This window comes from Salpingoeca rosetta, assembly GCF_000188695.1.
Source record: "Salpingoeca rosetta unplaced genomic scaffold supercont1.6, whole genome shotgun sequence".
Classification (NCBI taxonomy): Eukaryota; class Choanoflagellata; order Craspedida; family Salpingoecidae; genus Salpingoeca; species Salpingoeca rosetta.
In genome coordinates, this window is record NW_004754928.1 from 1,162,442 (window position 1) to 1,180,045 (window position 17,604).

Below are 17,604 nucleotides of genomic sequence, written 5' to 3' on the forward strand. Positions count from 1 at the left end.
ACACATGCGCACCAAGAATACGCTCCGCGGCGATGATGACGGAGAGGTAGCTGAGGATTGTTCTGTTGGGCGTCGACATGATGAGCAAACCACCGGGGCGCACCAACCTGAAACGTGGTCGGACGATGAGAGCAAGACACGAGGAAGGTGGCGTGAGGTCAGTATGAGGCGGGGGCGGGATAGACTTCAGCAGCAGCAACAACAGCAGCACGGTCAAACGAAACAACAACTGAACCTTACTTTGCGAGGCCCGCAACAAAGTGGTCGACGTCTGTCACGTGCTCCACAACTTCCAGACAGCAGACTGCGGTAAAGGGGAGGAGGTGTGATATTGTGAGTGAATGTGTGTGTGTGTGTGTGTTTGTGTGTGTGTAGACGTGTGTGCGTACGTACATGCGCCCTCTCAGCATGATGCGGTCATCCAACACACACATGCACACACACACACACACACACACACACACACACACACACACACACGAGACGCACCGACGTCAAACTGCCTGTGCTGGGCAACGAGGTCATCTGTCGTGCCATGGATGTACTCGAGGTCGAGCCCCATGGCCTTGGCGTGCACGCGGCCAACAGGCGGCGTCTCCGGCGTGGAGTCAACGCCAACAACATCCGCCCCTGCGAACATGGCAAGGCACTCGCTGGTTATGCTTGGCGCAGCACAGAATGCAAAAATGAAAACAAGGAGAAGGGGAGGGGTGCTGTTGATGAAAGGCGGTATTATGTGCTTCGTTGCCTGTGCCAGGGATGCTCACCAAGATATGCCAGGTGCTCTGCGACGATGCCGGCGCCACAGCCAACGTCCAGCATCGTTAGGCCCCGGAGCGGAGCATCGCTTGGAGGCGAGAGGGTACCAGCCGCCACCTGCGACAGCTTGGCACAGTAATCAATACCTGCGTCCTGTACCTCTGCACGTGTTGAAGGGCGGGTGGGGCGTTGCATTAGATTCAGGAGGAGATAACCAGCCGTGGCGGCAAGCGTGAGATTACAGCCAATGTTAGGCAAGCTTTCACACAACGGCACGTACAACGAGAGACACAAACGAGTTTTCTCAAACGCATGGGCCTGTACTCAGGCGCATACACAGTCATACGCATACACACACACGCGCGCGCATTTGCACAGTCATACGCAAGCACACACACACACACAAACACCGTCATACACACACACACACACACACACAAACACCGTCATACACACGCACACGCATGCGTCCACTCACGCTGAAGATGAGAAGAGTACGAGGCGCAAAGGTCTTCAAGCCTGGATGGCGATAGGGTGTCTTGGCGTGCAAAGTGGTGGAGGGTTTGCTGAGTAATGTACTTGACGCGCGCCGGGTTCATGTGATGCAGTGGGCGCATGGGCCCATTCAAGTCCCACCACTCCCGTGCCACCCGAGACCATGTCGCCTGGTCCTGGTTGTCAACAAACAAACAAAGGCGCACAGCAAAGGAAAGAGAAGCGCGCAGAAAGGAGTTAGTGATGGGACGGCTATTGTTCTTCCCTGAGCCCCTCAACGGCGAGAAGTAACAACCACAAGGCAGCGTGCAGGCGTGTTACCTTGTCGTCCACAGTCGAGGTCGTGGTTGGCGTGGAGCGGTGCACTGCGCTCATGTCTGTTCTTTGTTGCGCACTGTTGCCTTTGGCTTGAAAAGTGGCGCATATCATTCACAACTCTTCCCGACTTCACACCAACACAAACCCCAAGAGCAAGCAAGTCGAAGCTTCCTCCTCCTCCTCAGCACTTCATCATCAAAATGGCGGGTGTTGTCCTTTTCAGAGCTGTCTTTGTCGTGTTCTTGGCTGTGTGCGCGTGCAGTGTTGAGGCCATCACCACACCACCAACACCAAACAGGGCCAAGCTGGCGCAAGATGACAGCGGCGCCGTGCACATCAACTCGAGTGACCCAGCGACCCAGCCCGTGTTCCTGAATGGCGTGAACGTTGTTTCGGAGATGCAAACGCTGCGTGGAACCGTGGTGGCACAACAGAGCATGATTCAGGCGTACCAATCAACGGTGCAAGCACACCAGAGCATGATCGCAGCACAGAACAGCACGCTTCAATCCCAGCAGAGCACGATCGATGCTCTTCGAGGCAGGGTGTGTGAGGCGACTGCCAGCACGTTCGGACAGCTTGGCTCAACAACAGCCAAATGGCGTGGCGGTGTATTGGCGAACAACGGCCTGATCTACGCGGCACCATACAACTCGCCTTCTGTGCTTATCATCGATCCCAGAACCAACACCGCTGACACAACCACGATCTCCGGACTCGGAACAGACATCCTAAAGTGGGCGGGTGCTGTGCTGGCACACAACGGCCTCATCTACATGTTCCCAGCAAACAGGGAGACGATGCTCATTATCGACCCCGACACCAATACCGCTGACACCACAAGCATCCACTCGCTTGGCTCCGGTCAACGCAAGTGGTACAGCGGTGTGGTGGCTGACAACGGACTCATCTTTGGCATTCCATTCGCTGCGGGCTCTGTGCTGATCATTGATCCCAACACCAACACAGCCGACACCACAACTGTTGTGTGAAATGCTGACTCAGCTTTCACACAACATACCCAACCACTTGCATGCATGCAATCTTACATCAACTTGCACGCATGCAAGATGGCTGCCACGTGTACTTGTTGTTCACCTGTCTCACTTGTTGTTCACCTGTCTCACTTGTTGTTTGTTCACTTGATGTTTGTTTGATTCATTCACCTCTCGTCTTGTCTACTTTCACATTACACTACTTACACTACCGACATCTCGGTACAACAGGAAGAGCGCCGTCTGAAGTGACAGAAGCAGCGCCCGTGCTTGCGGTATAACCGGCATCAGCACCAACGCCTTCTTGCGCAGCCGCTTCAGCTCGCTGTCCAGCAACCAACTCCTTGGCCACGGACATGGGCACCTGGCACACGTAGCGTGTGGGCCGGATGTGGGCGATGGTGCGGAACGTCGACTCCATCGTAGGGATGACCGTCTGCATCACATCGCGGCGGCCAGCCACCATCCATCCACACATTGCGCTCAGTGGGCGTGCCAATCACGTCCTGCGGCGCAACGTAGCTCACCACGCCGTCCTGCTTGCGGCACAGCGTGCGGCTGGCCTTGGTGAGATAGTTGAACAGCTTGCGCTTCAGGAAGGTGACGTCTGCCTCGGACATCTCCGGCACGTGCGACGTGTCAATGACCGGAAGGTCGAGCACGTGGCACAGGTACTCCTTGAGGGTGTCCTGCACCGCGTTGTCAAACGCCGTCAGCTGCCGCTGCATGCCCTCCACGGTCACGGGCACGCTCGAGGCGCACGCGTCCCTGTCCTCCGCGCTGGGCTTGCACACATACACGCGGAACTTCGGGCCAGCTCCAGCAGCTGCGAATGTAGGAAGCGGTATTGCATGCCCGTGACGCTGATCGTTGTCTGCGACTTGATGTTGGCGCCGACGGTGCTGTTGATGTAGCTGAGCCCGCGCTCCCTGTCCTGATCCAGGTAGTAGTACAGCGAGTACTCCAGCAGCATGGCGCCGTCCAGGTCGCACGTGTGTATCAGCGCCTGCTGGGGTGCCACGGGCGATGCGATGGGCGGGGTGCTGGTGACGGGCGGCGGCCGCACAAACTCCACATCCCGCATGGCCCCGTGTGTCGTGTCTGCGTAGGGCAGCAGGCCAAGCGTCGGGTAGCGCACGAGCTTGAGGCCGTAGTCGTTCAGCACGTGCTCCATGATCTTGTCGTCGCCCAGCACGCGGTCGCTGCGGGCACACGGGTGGAAGGTCGGCGCGAGTAAGCTTGCAAGCAGCTTGGCCTGCGACCACACCAGCACGGCGGTACTGCCCGTGAAGCAGATGCGGTTGCCCATAGTTGCAGCCGCCAGCACATTCAAGTCCTTGGACACGCTGCTCTTGTTGAATGCGTCGACGAGGTCCGACAGGAGGCCGCCCAGCTTGGGGTCGAGCACCGCCACGTGCATGTCGTTCGGGTAGCACAGCCGCGCCACAAACGTGTGCGAGACGGAGGTGGCAAACTGCATCTTGCGCACGCACGCATGCGCCGCACGCGTGTCCGTTGTCTCCAGCACAAACACGCGCTGCAGTGTGGTCTCAGAGGACGAACTGCGGTTCTTGCTGTAGTCACTGCCAGCATCGCCATCTTTCTTGTACTGATGAGGGTCGTGCACAGCCGTGGGCTTGGCAGCAACATCATGTGCCTCACTATCACCTCCACCATCCTGCTGCTGCTGTTCCCCTTGTTCTTGTTCTTGTTCAGTTATGCGGGTGTTGGCAAACGGCTGGATGTGGGACAGCGTGTCCTCGAGGGACTGTGGGATGGGCACAAGCTTCGCCTTGCCACCAACTCAAACGCCTGCACAATGTCGCGGCCCGTGGTGGGCTTGCTGTGCAAGGTACAGGTGACGACAATGCGGTGCAGCGGTGCGTGCCGCGCCTCCAGACGACAGGCGCTCGCTGCCGTGTCAATGGGCAGTGGCAGCAGGCTCCGAAACGTCTCCTCGCTGTCGGCAACCCCGTCCACGCTCGCACAGCGCAGGTCCGGGAAGACCTGCAGCGACTGGAAGTTGACGCCGGCGCGCTCCAGCGTCGCCTGCACGCTGCGGTACGTGTCGGTTGGCCAGGACATGGCGGCAGTCAGGCCTTTTGCTGTCACGCTTCCTGCCTGCCTCGGTCAGGTAGAACGTGATGCGCTTTGCCTGGCCCGCAACAGGCGCCGGCGTGATGGATGTTGGGGACGCAGGGGAGGAGGACGTGGAGTCCTTGCCCTTGCTCTTCCAGTTCTTTGCCTTTGGGTCTGGGAACACGTTGAGCTTCGTGCCCAGCACCTCCCGCTGGTCGTACAGGCGGACCATCAGCTCCGCGCTCTCCCGTGACACAAACCTGTTGCAGGGGGAGTTGGTTGGTTGGTTGAGGACGTGGTTGAGGGAAGCGCACGCATGCTCATGCAGAATGAAGTTGCAGGAGCATCTGTGCATGCACGTACACACACACACACACACACACACACACACACGCACATCGCCTACCTGAATATGCCCCTGACGCGGTTGCCGTGCCGCTTGTACGTGTGGGAGTGAAAGCCACTGTTTGCCTTGGCGAGCGAGGGCAACACCTCCTCAAGACCTTCGGGCACGGGCTCGACCCACACGGACCACAGCTCGTCCGCCGTCCAGGCGGGGCAGTCCCGGTCGCGGCGGGCCGTCCGCTGCACCTGCCCAATAGGGAAGTTCGTCATCTCCCTCAGGAGGCGCTCGCCAACCTTACGCGTCGCGCAGCTGCACATGTGTGTGTGTGTGTGTGTGTTTGAGTGAGTTGAGGGTGTATCGGTGCGGGATGTAGACAGGGATTACACAAGCATGATGAGAACTTGACAGTCGCATCCTCGCGCCATTACCCGTCACCACATGTCGTCATTCCCATCATGATCCTCGCATGCAACAAACACCTCCTCAACCGGTTACAAACCCACAACATTACCACATTACTACCACCCCACCCATCACCACCATCACCTCCAACCAGTCAGCAGCAGCTCACCTGACGCGGACCACCTGCCCCTGATGTTCGTCCAGCGGTGAAATGCTGATGATGCCTGCTGCTTGCCAAGGAGCGCGCGCACCAGCTCAAGCATGCCCATGTGGTACACGAGCACGTCAAACGGCCCAAGCGACGCCTCCTCTCCATCACCCTCGTCGCCATGTGCCAGTGGTGGTGCTGCTGTTGTGTATGGCTCCGGTTCGTGGCCAACTGGCGGCTGCCGGGTGAATGGCTCGTTCCGCTGCGCATGGTCGTGGGTGATGATGGGTGACGAGGGGTAAGAAGTGTTGAGAAGGAGAATCGTGCCTTTGGGACCTTACACCCGCCACTGGTGCCCCTTTCCAAGAGGAAACACGAGCTTCTATCAATCTTCGCTCTCTCATCCTTCAATCCAACACACGCACGCAAGCGCATGTGCACCTGTATCGGGGCAAAATCGTTGAGCGGGTCATCCGTGGTGATGCACGCCTGGATGCTGAATCAACAGGCGGGGATTGTGTCCTGTTCGAGCTCGAGATGTTCCAGCGTCGCGCCGCTAGCAAGCATCAGCTGCGATTGCACAAGGTCACCTGGTGGAGAGAATAAAGGAGGGAGAAGGAGAGGAAGGAGATGATGGAGGAAGTGTCAGTGAGGTGGGAGGAATGAAGCAGACGAGTACGCCACAAACGTCAAAGTGGGCAAAGTACCATCGACAGTGCTGCTTCAACAGACCACCACAGCTCACCATCCCCGCGTCTTGGATGCGTAGGTTCACCTCCACGAAACAATGGCTGCACCACATTGCGCACGTTGGGTGATCGGCATGAGCGTTGGGGCAGGTGCGGTAGTGTTTGTCAACACAAAACGAGTGCATGCACGCAACACAACGCACCACAACACCTACATCTCCACCCCAACACCCCAACACCACACTGCTACACTGGCTCACCGGCCATCGGATGTGTCGACGAGGAACTCGACGGTGCCGGTGTTGCGGTGGTTGAGGGAGCGGCCCATCGCAACAGCGTCCTGAGGGCAGGAGAGGGGGTGGGAGGAGGAATGGAAGGAGAGACGTGGGAGGGAGGAGAGGAAGAGGGTTGAGGGACGATCACAGGTGAGCTGCGTTTGTTGTGACCGCAGCACAAGCACAAGCACACACACATGCACATGCACATGAGGCAAACCTGGCAGAGCTGTTGGCGCACATCGGAGGTGCGGGGCAGGGGCAATCTCAACCACCTGAAAACACAAATGGGATGCGCGTGTGCATGGGCATGAGGTCGGATGTAGGTGATGATGAGTGCTGTAGATCACTACACAGGTACGCTTCTTAACCACACATACGCGCACACACACACACCTTTTGCTCCTTGGCGATGCAGACAACGTCGTCGAAAGTGAAATGGGCGGCAATGGGGGCTTTTGTCGGGGGTCAGCATGTACGATTCATGAGCCTTGCAACGCTGCACGGATCTGTGACGAGGAAGGGCGCGTTGCAGGCGAGTGAGTGAGCGAGTGTGTGTATGTGTGCGTATGCGCTTACGTGTGTTGAGCACACAAGGCTGAGCAATGCAATGCAATGCAATGTAATGGAATGACCTCACACACACACACGCACCTTTGGATGAACAGTGTATTCTTCAGTCACGATGGCTGCCTCCTTCACATGTGTTCAACTCACGCCCTTCTTCTGCACTGCGTGATGAAGCTGTGTGCCGTGTGTGCTCTGTCCTTGTTGGTCCAGTGATGAGGTGATGAAGGAAGGCTGAGGGATGGATGGATGGATGGATGGATGGAAGGCTGTCTCAAGGGGTTTCAACGTGCTCCTTTCCACAACATGATGTACACACACAACAGTGAACTTGCTTGCTTGTGTGTGGCTGGAAATCCAATGCACGATTCCCAACAATCGTCCACAACCACAACCAGCCAAAACGCCACAAACAACCACAAACAACGAACCAATCCTGTCTTCTCTTGGTGCTGCGCCTGTCCTGCGAACAGACACGCGAACGAGGAAGGAGGGAGGCACACTCCTTCTTCTACTCTTCTTCTCCTCTCCTCTTCTCTCTTCTTCACCCACTTGGGGTATGATGGCACCGATGAGAACGATGGGGTGCCTGCAGGCACGTGGGATGGTGCTGCTCCCCGTGCTGCTGGTGGCGGCGGCAGTGTGCTTTATGCCGCTCATCAGCAGCGTTGTTGGAGAGGTGACGCTGGTGGAGGATGATGCAGGTGCGTTTCACATCAACACGAGCGATCCAGCGAGCCAGCCCGTGTTTGTGAACGGCGTCAACGTTCATGGGGCGCTCAGCACGCTCATGAGTACCGTGTCGGAGCAGCAGAGGGCGATTGACCGTGTCCGTGGCAAAGTGTGCACCCCAAGTGCCACGACGTTTGGCCAGCTTAGCTCAACAACATACAAATGGCTTGGTGCCGTGTTGGCCAACAACGGCCTGATCTACGCTGCACCTCGGAACTCCCCTTCTGTACTCATCATCGACCCCAGCACCCACACACTCGACACAACCACGATCTCCGGACTCGGAACAGACATCCTAAAGTGGGCGGGTGCTGTGCTGGCACACAACGGCCTCATCTACATGTTCCCAGCAAACAGGGAGACGATGCTCATTATCGACCCCGACACCAATACCGCTGACACCACAAGCATCCACTCGCTTGGCTCCGGTCAACGCAAGTGGTACAGCGGTGTGGTGGCTGACAACGGACTCATCTTTGGCATTCCATTCGCTGCGGGCTCTGTGCTGATCATTGATCCCAACACCAACACAGCCGACACCACAACATTGGCTGGGCTGTCGAGCCAGGAATACAAATGGTATGGGGGCGTGCAAGCAGACAACGGCCTCATCTACTGCATTCCCGTGGCAGCTTCCTCTGTCCTCATCATCAATCCAGAGTCCTTCACAATGGACCTCACGACAATAAGTGGCTTTGGATCGGACCTGAAATGGTATGGGGGCGTGCTCGCAGGCAACGGCCTGATCTTCACAATCCCGTTTCATGCCACGACCACGCTCGTCATCAACCCGACCACCAACATCGCCGAGGAGCTGCCTGTTGCCCAGGGCTCAGGCCCTTCGAAATGGACTGGCGGCGTGCTCGCACCCAACGGCAACATTGTCGGCATCCCCCTCGGAGCCTCATCGGCTCTCATCATCGATCCAAGTTCAAACACCACTGACACCACAAGTATCGACGGTCTTGCTGGATCCTACAAGTGGTTCGATGGCGTGCTCGCTGACAATGGCCTCGTCTATGGCATTCCGTTTTCGGCTGAGTCCGTCCTCGTCATCGACCCCGGGTGCTGATCTGCCCATGCGTTCTCTCTTTTGTTGGTGACCTGGGGACCCTGTTTCTCGTCCGTTCGTGTGTGCGTTCGTTTGTGTTCGTTTGTTGGTCTTTTCCTGCGTGTCGTGCCGTGTGCGAATGCGCTTTCCACCCTCGTGTTTCTCTTTTGGTTACTTGGTGTCATGTTGGCACGATCCTGTTGGATCGCGGTTACGGCCAACACTTTCACTCCTTCCGCTTCTCGTGTGTTCTTCCGTTCACCTTGTTTCCTTCCGTTCACCGTGTTTCCTTCCGCTCTTCTTGCATCTCTCCTGTCCCTCGTACTCCTTTCCGTTCCTTCCTGCTCCTTTCCGTTGCTTCCGTTCCCTGTTTGCCTCGTGTTGCCTCGTGTTTCCTTTTGTTCTCGTGTTCTTCGTCTTCACCTGTATTGTTGTGCCATCCACGCCACACACCGGATCACTCAATCATCATCATCATCATCATCATCATCACACACACAAACACATCCACGGAGTTCTGCAGCTGTCACTTCAAGCAAACGAAACTGTGACACACGCACCCAAGCACACACCCTCTTCGTTCCTTTACGTTACACAACCACCACACTCCTCCATGACTCTCTTTCTTTGCGTTCACAGCCACACGATGTGTACGTCATACTCTGCTGCCCAACATTCCGCTTCTCTTCTGTTTCAATCCTCAATGTAGACCGCGCCAGTAATCAAGATGTGTTAACACGTGTTTGTACTGAGGTGGGGATTCGATGAACAGAAGAACACATCCCTCGATGAACAGAAGAGCATGTCACTCGAAACAGAGCACGGAAACGCGTCGAATTGACAAGCACAAGAAGCACATGGGTCGAGCACAAGGGTAACACCAGCATAACAGAGGTGACATGTTGCGGACGCGGGCAAACAATCAAGAAACAAAGCAATTGGCAGTGAACACACACACACAGACACACGACGCCGAGAGAGAGGCAAGGCGTGGGCACGGTTGTGCGTGGACTGATCTACGGATAGAAGCGCGAATCATTGAACGAGCAAATGACGCGCTTCGAAGAGTACAGTGAGCTGACACCAAACACAAAACAGCAGCAAGGAGAGCGCGTGTGGAGAGGATAGGAGGATGGCACAGGAAGGGAACGCTGGAACAACCACAACAGCACAGCAGCCCCTCTGACAAAAACGCAGAGAGAAGAAATCAAGAGAAGACAAGTAACACTCTTACAGCATGCACGCAGGAAGAAAGAGCGCTGAATGTGCTCATGTGAGATGGACAGTGCGCATAACTTGACCAGGTGAACACAAAGTCAGCAGCCGGGGTCGATGACGAGCACCGTGTCAGCATGGCTCGGGATGCCGTAGATGAGGCCGTTGTTGGCGAGCACAGCATCGTTCCACTTCCTGGATCCATCGAGGGCGTTGAGGCCTGTGATGGTTGTGGTGTCCGTGGCGTTGGTGGCGGGGTCGACAATGAGGACGGACCCCGAGTCGTGTGGAATGCCAATGATATTGCCGTTGGGCGCGAGCGCACCGCCTCGCCACTTGCGCGAGCTTGCCTCGTCAGCGACAACCAGCACATCTGTGGCGTTGGTGGCTGGATCAATGACAAGCATCGCCGCAGCCATTTCTGGGATGGCGTAGATGAGGCCGTTTGGTGCAAGCACGGCACCACGCCATTTGAAGGAGGCAGTGTCTAAACCAGCCAGTGTGGTGATGTCCGTCGTGAGGGCAACTGGATCGACGACAAGGACATAAGCTGCCGAGTTGGGAATGCCGTAGATGAGGCCGTTGGGCGCGAGCACACCGCCATACCACTTGCTGGAGTCAGAGGGAAGGCCAGCCAAGGTCGTGGTGTCAGTGGTGTTCGTTTCTGGATCGACGATCAGCACAGACGTGGCGAAAAACGGTATGCCGAAGATGAGGCCGTTGTCCGCCACCACACCTCCAAACCACTTGTTGTTGCCATCAACAGACGTCTCAATGCTTGTGGTGTCAGTAGTGTTGGTGTCGGGGTCGACGATGAGCAGCGTGGTTGCAAAGGACGGGAACATGTAAATGAGGCCGTTGGACGCCAAAACGGCTCCGGCCCACTTGTTCCCACTGTCCGAGAATCCAGAGATGGTGGTTGTGTCGAAGGTGTTGGTGCTTGGGTCGACGATCAACACAGATGGCGAGTTGTAGGGTGCAGCGTAGATGAGGCCGTTGTTGGCGAGAACACCGCCTATCCACAAGAACGTCAGCGTGCTGAGTTGTCCTCCGAAGATGCTTGCGTTTGCGTGGCACACCTCTGCTCGCAGAGCATCAATCCGGCCCTGCTGTGCGTCGATGGTGCTTTGCTGTGCATCGATGGCGCTTTGCAGAACAGTATTGATGCTCTCCTGTGCGTCGATGGTAATCTGCTGTGCGTCAATAGTGCTTTGCAGAACAGTATTGATGCTTTGTTGTGCGTCGAGGGTGATCTGTTGCGCAGTGACAGTCTCTAGCAACGTGCTAATTGCTGCATTGACGTTCAGGCCGTTCACGAACACGGGCTGGCTTGACGGATCGCTTGTGTTGAGGTGGAATGCGCCTGCAACGTCCTGCTCCAACACAACCTCAGCCCGGCACACGGCACAGCGCCCACCAACGGAGACAGACACCACCAGCAACAGCACCAGCCGTGCTGCAAGCAAAAGCGAGCACTGCTTCGCAACTCGCCTCATGTTTTGGCTCGTGGGAAATTGTGTGACTTGTGAGAATTGAGGAAGACACAGGAACTGTCACAGGAGCCTGATATCCAAGTGCACGCCAATTGCGGGTTTTGCACAGCGAGGAGCAGAGGAGCTAGGAGGAGCGAGAGTGTTTGAGCACACCTCCACCTTTGCTTTCTCGCCAATTACTTGGTGCTACCCCACTTCCCACGCCTTCAAGCCTTCAAGCCTTCCATCGCCGTCGCGCACAGCAGAACACGGCAGAACATGGACGACACCCACACCCCTGCACAAGTGCACAGGCATGGCTGACGTCGACAGTGAGCAACACCTCCAAGGCCTTCCTCGCAGACCTGCAGAGCGAGTTCCCCGACACGTACACCGAGATGACGACGGGGGATGCCTGCAAGCAACTCGTGGTGCCACGCACACGCCAGCACGACTGCGCGTACGTCGACCTCTTGCGCAAGCAGCTGAAGCAGTCACCACACAAACATGTGAACAAGGCCACCGTGCTTGTGTCGCACGCATGACGGTACAAAGATCGCAGCGGCGAAGAACGGGCGCTGGAAGACGCCATCCATGACAACTGACCGATACCTTGGTGCGCGTGCAAGCATAGCGCGCCAAGGCCTTCAACCCGCGCGGCAAGGCTACAAGGACATGATCCTCGAAGCCATTCGGGGCGACGCTCGGTTACGACGAGAAGGCGCTCGCCATCAGAGTGGCGACGCTGGGCGACAAGCACCCGAGCACAGCCGACACCTACAACAGTTTGGGCAACGCGTACGCTGGCAAGCGCGAGTACGCCAAAGCCATCGCGTCCCACGAGAAGGCGAAGGATGCCTTTGGAGCCTTGCTGGGTGAAAACCATCCAAACACGGCAATGGCACTTGCCAACATCGCCCTCGTGCATGACGACTGTGGCAACAAGTCCCAGGCTTGCACGTGCATGGAACAGGCACTCAAGGTCTTCTCAGCCACACTCGGGCCACGCCACCCGTTCACCCAAAGAGCGGAGCGCAACCTGCAGCGTATTCGCGGCGATGGTGCACAAGGCACAAGCCAACCCGACCAGTCACAGCAACAGCGTGCAGCACACGCCAGTGCGCCCTTGGCCGGCTGGTTGCAGAAGCGAGGGCTGTGGAACACCGCCTTTCGCCTTCGCTGGTGCTCGCTTGAGGGTGGCCACCTTGTGTACAGCAGAGGGCCTCAGCTCGCAGAGCGTGGACGCATTCCTCTTGCAACCGTGTTGTCCGCTGAGCTTGCGCAGGGGGACGGCCAGGAGCTGCACGTTGCCGTTCCCGGGCGAACCTTCGTCTTCCGCCTGGACGAGCGGTCAGGGAGGGAGACCATGCTTGCCGAATGGTGCAGTGCCATCAGCACGAGAGCGAGTGGGCGTTGTGAGTGAGTGTGTGCGTGTGAATGTGTGACTGTGTGTGTGGGGGGGGGGTGTGAGTGTGCGTGTGTGTGTGTGTATGATGGTGATGTACATGTCAACCAACTGCGACCATAGCGACTGCCAACACATGGCAGTTGTCGTTGTCGCATCTGCGCGCACTCATCGCACAAATTGCATCTTTGTTATTCTGTGTTGCTCACTCTCTGCACCTGCTGTCAACGTGCGCACTTCTCCATAAGTGTGTGCTGACTTGCATGAACGACTCTCAAATACTCAAGCAGATGCACCCTTGTCTGTCATGTTCATCGGTGGAATTGTAATGAAGCGCAGCACTCAGAGTGCTGGACATAAGAGGGGTAACACGAGGCAGAGGACAGGCAAGGGCAACGCTGCGACGATGGTCAGTGCAAGTCGCGCATGGGTGGCGAGCAAAGGCGATAAAGGAAGAGGTGGAGATGGGGAGGAGGACGGGAAAACAAAAGCAGGACACTCATCGGACAGGACAGCGGGAGAGGGGAAGAACAGGACAACGGGAGAGTGGGAGGACAGGACAACGGAGAGCAGGACAACGCAAGAAGCCATCATTCAACAAACACACACACACACACACACACACACACACACACAGACACACACACACACAACGAAACCCACACGTCACACTTGCGAATATCCGCCAGCGTTGACTGCGCGACGCTTCAGGAGGTGGCTGAGGGCGAGCAGAAAGTCGACGGCATAGACAAGGCCGTACAGGCCACACGAGACGTAGAAGAAGCGCAGGGCGCGCTTGCACTCGCTGTCCGAGGGGTCCACGTAGCCGTCCGAGACACACTGGAAGAAGTTCTGCAGGGACACAATCGCCGTGGCGCAGGCGGCCACCACCACCGCGTAGCCAACCACGAGCCACGTCTTGAGCAGCATGGGCGCCTCGCTTGCAGCGGACGTGTACCGGATCAGAAAGTGGGTGTAGAAGGTGATGCCGATGACCCAGATCAGGCAGTACATGCTGGCAAAGTAGGCGCCCACCAGCAAGGCCACGGAGATGGGCGCCAGCACGGCCAACTGCACCACAAAGTTGACGCTCGCACGTCGCGGCTGCGTGTGCACCACCGTCACATGATGCTGCTGCTGTGGGTACTGCTGTGGGTACTGCTGGTACTGCGGCGGTTGCTGCTGCTGTTGGTACTGCTGCTGTTGCTGTGGGTACTGCTGCTGGTGGTTGGTGTCTGCGTTTTGGTTTTGGAAGGAAGAAGGAATGGCGCACAAACACGACGCACAAACAAAGAACCAAAACGAAGATGATGAAGCACACCACCACGATGTCCAGTGCGCTGCTTGCGCTGCTGCTCTTCGTGATCGTCGTCGTGGCGAATGCACAGGTTAGATCAACTCGCTTCCTTGCATGCTTGCGACCACAGTATCTTGACCCACACTCACCCATGCACACACACACTCACACACACACACACACACACACACACACACACACACACACACACACACACACACACACACACACACACACACTCTCTCTCTCTCTCTCTCTCTCTCTCTCTCTCTCTCACACACACACACACACACACACGTTCACCCATGCACCCACACTCACCCATGCACACACACACACACACACGTGTCCCTCTTCCCTATCATTCTCCCAACAACTGCAGGGCTTGTCGTTGGATTGCACAGATCCCAAGTCAGTGCAGCGCGTGAAGCAGGAGAAGCCAAGCACGCTGCAGAATGTCAAGGACTGCGGGTGCAGCGACATCCCAGGCTTTGTCAAGGCCGTTGCGGGAAACGTGACAGTGACCACCACGGGCAGTAACGTGTCGGCCTTGTGCTTTGGCAGCATTACCACCGTCAACGGCTCGGTCGTTGCCCGCGGCAGCTTCAAGCACGGCGCCATTTCAACTGCCAACTTTGGAAACGTCTCCATGGTGGGCGGCGACGTGGTGCTGAGCCGCAACCTCAACCTGACAACGCTCGACTTTGGCAGCGTCGCGTCTATTGGTGGCAATCTCGACCTCAGCTACAACCGGCTCACCACCATCAAGTTCGGCAGCCTGACCACGGTTGGAGGCACATTCGACCTGTGGTACAACGAGTTCCAGAAGCTGCATTTTGGCGGCCTGAACACCATCAGTGGCGCTCTCAACCTCAGCTACAACCTCGCACTCACAAACGTTGACTTTGGCAAGCTGACACATGTTGGAGGTGACCTTGACATTGTCAAGACCGGTTTGGGGAGCATCGACCTCACGCCACTGACGTCCATTGGTGGATCCCTGAACCTCACTGACAACTCGATCGGCAGCGTTGACTTTGGATCGCTCACCAGTGTCACGGGTTCCGTGGATCTCGCCTGGACCATCGCGGACACCCTCCACCTACGCAACCTGACCAGCGTTGGCGGCGACCTGAACCTGGGCGGTTGTATGTTTGACACCGTCAACATGGCCAAGCTCACGACCGTGGGCGGCAGCCTGAACATTGGTTGGAACTCACTCGACGCCTTTGACTCCAAGAGCCTCACCCACATCGGCGGCTTCCTGGACCTCAGCTTCAACGAGCTCGGCAATGTAACCTTTCCCAAGCTCACACACGTGGGCGGCTACTTGGACCTCAGCGGCAACGACTTTGATTCCATCGACTTTGGCTCTGCCCTCGTCCGCATTGACGGCTACTTGGACTGCAGCACAAACAGCCTCCTCAACACCATCAACTTTGGAGCCCTCACCACCGTTTCTGGATACCTTGATGTCACGGACACGGACCTCACCCAGCTTGACTGCAGGGGCCTCGGCTCGTGTATCAAGGCCGACTCCAGCGTGTCCACCATTCAGTGTCGAGAGAGCGTGTGTGTGTGTGTGTGTGTGTGTGTGTGTGTGTGTGTGTGTGTATGTGTGTGTGTGTGTGTGAGAGTGTGTGTGTGTTCAAGTGCTCGTATTGCGCATGTCCTGCAAGTTTCATTGATTCTTGCGCTGTTGTTCGGTTCCGTCTTTTCGTGCGGTGTTCACAAGGTGGCGGTAATACACAACAGCAGCAACAGCTCGCATTGGTGTTGGTTGATGGAGTGACCACCTCAAACCAGCTAGGGGTGAGGCGCAGCTTGCTCTTGCTCGTGCTCATCATGGAGGCCACCCACAAGAAGACAAGATAGAAGACTCTCTCCTTCTTCGCGACACTGTGAGTGCTCAGCACCAAACGCAAGGGATCTTCGTGATGAGGGGCATGTTCTGAAGTAGTGGTTGCACAAGATGTCGTGGATTCCATCACACGATGAGGAGCAAGTGCACAACATGGTCGCAAACGCTGCAGGTTCACTGTGTTGGTTTGAGCCACGGCAACATGGAAGGAGTACACGCGGCAAGGGTGGTGAGCGCACAAAAAGGAAGACAAGGTGAAAAGGAGAAGGGAAAGGATGACGTGGGACAGAAGCAAGAATGGGGTGGAGTAACAGCAGCAGTGGGTGTGCAAAGTGGCTGCAGGCTAGTAGGGAGGAGGGAAGGGAGACAGAACAAAGTGGTGGAAGAAGAAACAGAAGGGCGCTGCAACACATCCCACGAAGAAGATCCAAGACGAGCAGGCAAGCGAACACACAAGTAGAGAAGAAGACAAGCACCCATGCGCACGCACAACATGTCTTCACCCCAGCATCCTGGGTCGATGACAAGCACATACTCGGCGTTGGCGGGAGGAATGCAGTCGACAAGGCCATCATTCACAGCAAGCAAGCACGCCTCCTGATGCTGGTCGTTGATGTTGCCGTTTGACGCAAGCACGCCGCCAGACCACTGCACTGTAATCGCTGCATGTCGAGCTGTGTCGATCGCAGGCATCGTCGGCGTCGTCGAGTGATCTGCTGGCTGGGACATTGTAGATGAGGTCGTTGAATGCATGTGAGGTCGCCTCCCGCACCACGAGTGCCAGAGAATGTGCTTTGTGGAATGCAGCCGTTGTGGATGACGCCATTTTCAGCTGGCATGCTTCATCAGACAGCTGTGTTGGTGGTTCTTGAATCAATCGAGGATAGTGGATAGAGTGTTGCAGTCGCTGATAAGGGGCCTTGTCTTTGTCTACAGCAAGGGATGATAGTCAGCATGTAGATGAGGCCGTTTATCGCTGGAATTGTGGTCGCTGCGTCGAACAGGGGTGGATGTCAGGGATCGACGATGAGCACAGATGCACGTCCCTGCGCACAGGTCAAGCTTTTGCTGTTGTTGTTGTTGTTGTTGTTATCGGCCATTGCACCGCCACCCATGCCATGTTGCCATATCTCTGTGGTTGGCTGAGGTCACGCACGTCACGTGTCGCACGATGGTGTGTTGTGTCTATGAGGCGTCCTCACCATTGGTTGATGGGTGCTCCTGCACCATCTGTGCTCCACTGCTGCACTGGTGCAAGCACACCGTTCATGTCCACCATGCCCGTTGACTGACTTGAGTCCATCAGTGGGATGGATGGCTGGTGTTGATGTGTTGATGTGGAAGGGAAGGTGTCAACCTTGTGTCAACCAGAGCTGTGATCCTGCCCATCAACCGCCTCGCTCGTTTTCTCTTGCACAACACATGGTCCTGCCACCACTGTGGTGCACCTGTCTGTGTCTGTGGCAAGAGCCATCAGTGACGCAAACGAGGAAGAAGG

The 17,604-nt window shown here is 56.8% G+C and overlaps 10 protein-coding genes across 10 annotated transcripts in view; 5 read left to right on the forward strand and 5 right to left on the reverse strand.

Annotated features, from left to right (window-relative positions):
* Nucleotides 1-36, forward strand: part of PTSG_02815 (uncharacterized protein) — a gene marked incomplete at both ends in the record, with an annotated part of 3,277 nt that extends 3,241 nt beyond the window's left edge. The window contains one exon of the mRNA XM_004996267.1: nt 17-36. Coding sequence (XP_004996324.1) covers nt 17-36 — 20 coding nt within the window. The remainder of the gene's footprint in view (nt 1-16) is intronic.
* Nucleotides 37-236: 200 nt separating this feature from the next.
* On the reverse strand, nt 237-1,683 carry PTSG_02816 (3-demethylubiquinone-9 3-methyltransferase; the record flags this gene model as incomplete). Its single annotated transcript, XM_004996268.1, has 5 exons — nt 237-304; nt 490-630; nt 768-920; nt 1,238-1,430; nt 1,576-1,683. 5 exons carry the CDS (start codon nt 1,681-1,683, stop codon nt 237-239), a joined length of 663 nt encoding a protein of 220 aa, XP_004996325.1.
* A 6-nt stretch (nt 1,684-1,689) lies between these two features.
* PTSG_02817 (uncharacterized protein) lies at nt 1,690-2,616 on the forward strand. The gene has a single exon (XM_004996269.1). The coding sequence runs from the start codon at nt 1,773-1,775 to the stop codon at nt 2,562-2,564; it is 792 nt and encodes a 263-aa protein (XP_004996326.1). The 5' UTR covers nt 1,690-1,772; the 3' UTR covers nt 2,565-2,616.
* Nucleotides 2,617-2,775: 159 nt separating this feature from the next.
* Nucleotides 2,776-6,559, reverse strand: PTSG_02818 (uncharacterized protein; the record flags this gene model as incomplete). Its single annotated transcript, XM_004996270.1, has 10 exons — nt 2,776-3,003; nt 3,044-3,352; nt 3,430-4,335; nt 4,368-4,616; nt 4,651-4,906; nt 5,053-5,301; nt 5,539-5,804; nt 5,984-6,031; nt 6,288-6,333; nt 6,492-6,559. The coding sequence occupies 10 exons, from the start codon at nt 6,557-6,559 to the stop codon at nt 2,776-2,778; spliced, it is 2,625 nt and encodes an 874-aa protein (XP_004996327.1).
* Nucleotides 6,560-7,480: 921 nt separating this feature from the next.
* Nucleotides 7,481-9,347, forward strand: PTSG_02819 (uncharacterized protein). The gene has a single exon (XM_004996271.1). The coding sequence runs from the start codon at nt 7,633-7,635 to the stop codon at nt 8,875-8,877; it is 1,245 nt and encodes a 414-aa protein (XP_004996328.1). The 5' UTR covers nt 7,481-7,632; the 3' UTR covers nt 8,878-9,347.
* Nucleotides 9,348-10,124: 777 nt separating this feature from the next.
* Nucleotides 10,125-11,567, reverse strand: PTSG_02820 (uncharacterized protein; the record flags this gene model as incomplete). The annotated part of the gene is made up of 1 exon (XM_004996272.1): nt 10,125-11,567. One exon carries the CDS (start codon nt 11,565-11,567, stop codon nt 10,173-10,175), a length of 1,395 nt encoding a protein of 464 aa, XP_004996329.1. The 3' UTR covers nt 10,125-10,172.
* Nucleotides 11,568-11,941: 374 nt separating this feature from the next.
* PTSG_02821 (uncharacterized protein) lies at nt 11,942-12,966 on the forward strand (the record flags this gene model as incomplete). Its single annotated transcript, XM_004996273.1, has 2 exons — nt 11,942-11,974; nt 12,265-12,966. The coding sequence occupies 2 exons, from the start codon at nt 11,942-11,944 to the stop codon at nt 12,964-12,966; spliced, it is 735 nt and encodes a 244-aa protein (XP_004996330.1).
* Nucleotides 12,967-13,260: 294 nt separating this feature from the next.
* PTSG_02822 (uncharacterized protein) lies at nt 13,261-14,096 on the reverse strand. The gene has a single exon (XM_004996274.1). The coding sequence runs from the start codon at nt 13,960-13,962 to the stop codon at nt 13,615-13,617; it is 348 nt and encodes a 115-aa protein (XP_004996331.1). The 5' UTR covers nt 13,963-14,096; the 3' UTR covers nt 13,261-13,614.
* A 159-nt stretch (nt 14,097-14,255) lies between these two features.
* Nucleotides 14,256-15,990, forward strand: PTSG_02823 (uncharacterized protein; the record flags this gene model as incomplete). The annotated part of the gene is made up of 3 exons (XM_004996275.1): nt 14,256-14,336; nt 14,628-15,802; nt 15,981-15,990. The coding sequence occupies 3 exons, from the start codon at nt 14,256-14,258 to the stop codon at nt 15,988-15,990; spliced, it is 1,266 nt and encodes a 421-aa protein (XP_004996332.1).
* A 615-nt stretch (nt 15,991-16,605) lies between these two features.
* PTSG_02824 (uncharacterized protein) lies at nt 16,606-17,385 on the reverse strand (the record flags this gene model as incomplete). Its single annotated transcript, XM_004996276.1, has 4 exons — nt 16,606-16,618; nt 16,642-16,826; nt 16,879-17,036; nt 17,334-17,385. The coding sequence occupies 4 exons, from the start codon at nt 17,383-17,385 to the stop codon at nt 16,606-16,608; spliced, it is 408 nt and encodes a 135-aa protein (XP_004996333.1).
* Between the last annotated feature and the right edge of the window lie 219 nt (nt 17,386-17,604).

Bases quoted from the DNA above. Each gene is read 5' to 3' on its own strand.
- PTSG_02817 (XM_004996269.1), top strand. From the start codon at position 1,773: ATGGCGGGTGTTGTCCTTTTCAGAGCTGTCTTTGTCGTGTTCTTGGCT.
- PTSG_02819 (XM_004996271.1), top strand. From the start codon at position 7,633: ATGATGGCACCGATGAGAACGATGGGGTGCCTGCAGGCACGTGGGATG.
- PTSG_02822 (XM_004996274.1), bottom strand. From the start codon at position 13,962: ATGTACTGCCTGATCTGGGTCATCGGCATCACCTTCTACACCCACTTT.